The 2,856-nt window shown below is 30.5% G+C and overlaps 1 protein-coding gene across 1 annotated transcript; it reads left to right on the top strand.

The window, feature by feature from the left end:
• Positions 1,755-2,718, top strand: LOC107628773 (putative invertase inhibitor). Its single transcript, XM_016331373.2, has one exon. The coding sequence runs from the start codon at positions 1,826-1,828 to the stop codon at positions 2,393-2,395; it is 570 nt and encodes a 189-aa protein (XP_016186859.1). The 5' UTR covers positions 1,755-1,825; the 3' UTR covers positions 2,396-2,718.

The raw sequence follows: 2,856 nt of genomic DNA, 5'->3' as shown, positions 1-2,856 counted from the left end.
CTTTTTTTGATAGTAGTGTATTTCCAGCAAAGCGGGGAAAAATACATGAACATGGTGGTTTAGCAACACTACAAGTATAAAAGTATAAGTAAACAACACTTATTTTATGACATCCATCATTATATATATTATACCCCAAAACCTCACATACCAATAAACTACTAAAGCTTTTGGCTTTTAAGTGTGTGAAGTTTTTAGACTCAGAATTGTTGTTAGTCGTGCTTTAATACTCCACTGTTCTCCCATAGCCTTATAACAGTTTCATCTCTACTAAAGAGTCAAAAGTGAAAATTGTTTGTTTTTCTTTTAAAAAAATGTTTTAGAAAGTGTTTCTTAAAATTATTTATTTAATTTTTTAATAAAATTTTTTATATAATTTTATATATTATCTCATATGAAACATACACTAGTATTCATTAAAAATTATTTAAGTAGCATTGTGTCTACATGCTACTCACTGTCCTCCTCTTTGTCCGTTATTGCTCAATTCCCCTTGTCATTTGTTAGTTGTTTCAGCTATGATTTCTGATTTTTTTTAATGGACTGATGTTCAAGTTCAATTGTGTCTAGGACTTAGGAAGATGAAGATTTCTATATTCTACTTAACCAAGTCCCTTTCATGGTGTCCATTTCCTTTCAAGTTTTACCAAGTCTTAATATTAACAAAGATATTTCTGTTTGAACTTGAGAGAATTACCCTAAACTAACTTTTTCTTTATACTTCGTTTTATTATAAAATTTTCAAATCATAATTAAAAAAGTAAATATCAACTATATTTTTAATAATTTTTAGAAATATCATGCGATTTCTAACTAAAAATAAATGACACATCCGATAATCCTAGCTAATTATTCATTTTTGGAAAAACTTTCCTTTTTCACCCAAAATTTTGTTTACTTTGTTTCAAGAGGTTAGATAATCTTATTTTTTATTAAAAAAAATGTCATTTTGGGTTATATGTATTTTTATCCTCAACACTAATGTTTACTTTTAAACTTATCTTTAACGTAGAATTATCACATAAATGTCTATATTAACAACAAGTATAATAAAAAAATATTCGAAATGTTAATAAAATTAAACAAATTAAAAAACTGGAAGCATTTTTACTTCGGATTAAAAAAATTCTGTTTTTGGTTATGATTAAAAGAAAAAAATTATTTACCTTAAGAATATTTTATCAACCTGTTTCAGTTTAGTTTTGTTGGTCAAACTTTTTTTTTTTTTGGTAATTTTTTGGTAATGGTCAGAATCTAAGTTACTGAGACGGAAATGCCCCACCTACTAAAGTTGGGCTGTGTTATCATTTTAAAAGGCCACATCAAAAACCAAATCCTTAGAAAAGAAAAATAAAAAGGGAAAAGAAAAGTTGCAAGCTCGTTGATTGTAAAACAGTACGTACTTTACCATAACTACTTCCTATAACGTAGCTCGCCTTAAGCGAAATTTTGGTTTTTCCCATCTTGTTTCTTATTTTTTATTTTTAATCCGTGCATGGCACAGGAAGCTTCCGTAATTTAAAATCCTTCCCCACAAGATGACAAGACGCCAATAAAGTCCTATCTTTGTGTATACTCAATTCAAAATTTCTTGTTTCAAATGCCAATTTGTGCAACAAAATGTAGAAGCTACACTATACTGTCTTGTTATGGACACATGCACAACGCAACACATAATTAATTAAGCAACATATCAATGAAGTTTCCTTCATGAACCATTTAATATATGTTCCTTACATTATATATATCTCACCCCAACATTAGTTCGCAACACTTGCCTTTAATTTATTATCAGTTTAATATTATAACCAAATAAAGAAAAGAAATGCTGAAGCCTCCATCATTATTCTTGCTGCTTCTCATCATCACAATTACCCCACTAGTAACATGCTCAATAACATTGATGTCTCCAAAGGACTTGGTTGATCAAACATGCCAGAAATGCGCAAACCAGTCAAAGATCCTGAGCTACCCTCTATGCTCAACGTCCCTCCCTGTAATCCCTGTGAGCCACTCGGCGAACCTCCAAGGTCTCGCGCTGATCGCAATGGAGCTAGCACTAGAGAACGTAACAAGCTCAATTGAAACCATAGACAAATTATTGGATGATGAAAATGTAAGCAGCATTATTGATAACTTGAAAGATTGCATGGAGCTGTACAGTGATGCGGCGTGGACAATAGTGAATTCAATAGGGGCATTCTTGTCAGGGAACTATGAAGTGCCAATTAATTGGATGAGTTCTGTTATGGAATCTGCATCAACATGCCAGCAAGGGTTTGGGAAAAAGGGTGAGGGTTCTCCATTGACAACGGAGAATTACAATCTTTTCCAGTTATGTGGTATTGCAGTTTGCATCATCCAAATGTCTAACCCAGTTGCCAAAGCTTCTTAGTGTTTTTTCTTTTTCTCCTTTTTTTTTTCTTATTATAGTAGTGAGGTCAGGAATTAATTTTAGTAAGTATTTGAAAAAAAAAAAAAAACATGCGAGAAAGAAGGGAGTTACTGAACTGCAAGTTCAACAGCACAAAAGTGTGTTAAGTTGGTTCCATCAATTTGGCTGTTGTATGTCTTCCTCATAAATTAAGGGACATGGAAATGTAAAATTCAAACCAGGCAGAGTAGTTACCTATTCTCTGTTTTAGTTCCTTTCTTCATTTTTAGCTTTTGCTTTTGTAATATTGCTTTGGTACTAGTAAAGTAGCCACTTTTTTTTCTTCAGTGTCTGTAAAAGATGATAACAAAAAAAATTAGTAAAAAATAGCTAAAATTTATTTTATTTAGTATTTATTAATTATTATAATAATTATTACAATAATTAATAAATATAAAAAAAAAAACAAATTCTAACTTAAC

Source organism: Arachis ipaensis, chromosome B01 (assembly GCF_000816755.2).
Source record: "Arachis ipaensis cultivar K30076 chromosome B01, Araip1.1, whole genome shotgun sequence".
Lineage (NCBI taxonomy): Eukaryota > Viridiplantae > Streptophyta > Magnoliopsida > Fabales > Fabaceae > Arachis > Arachis ipaensis.
The sequence above is the reverse complement of the archived record's forward strand: the minus strand, read 5'-3'. Positions and strand labels throughout refer to the sequence as shown.

What these genes read in the sequence shown, in the direction of transcription:
- LOC107628773 (XM_016331373.2), top strand. Translation starts at nt 1,826, where the DNA reads ATGCTGAAGCCTCCATCATTATTCTTGCTGCTTCTCATCATCACAATT.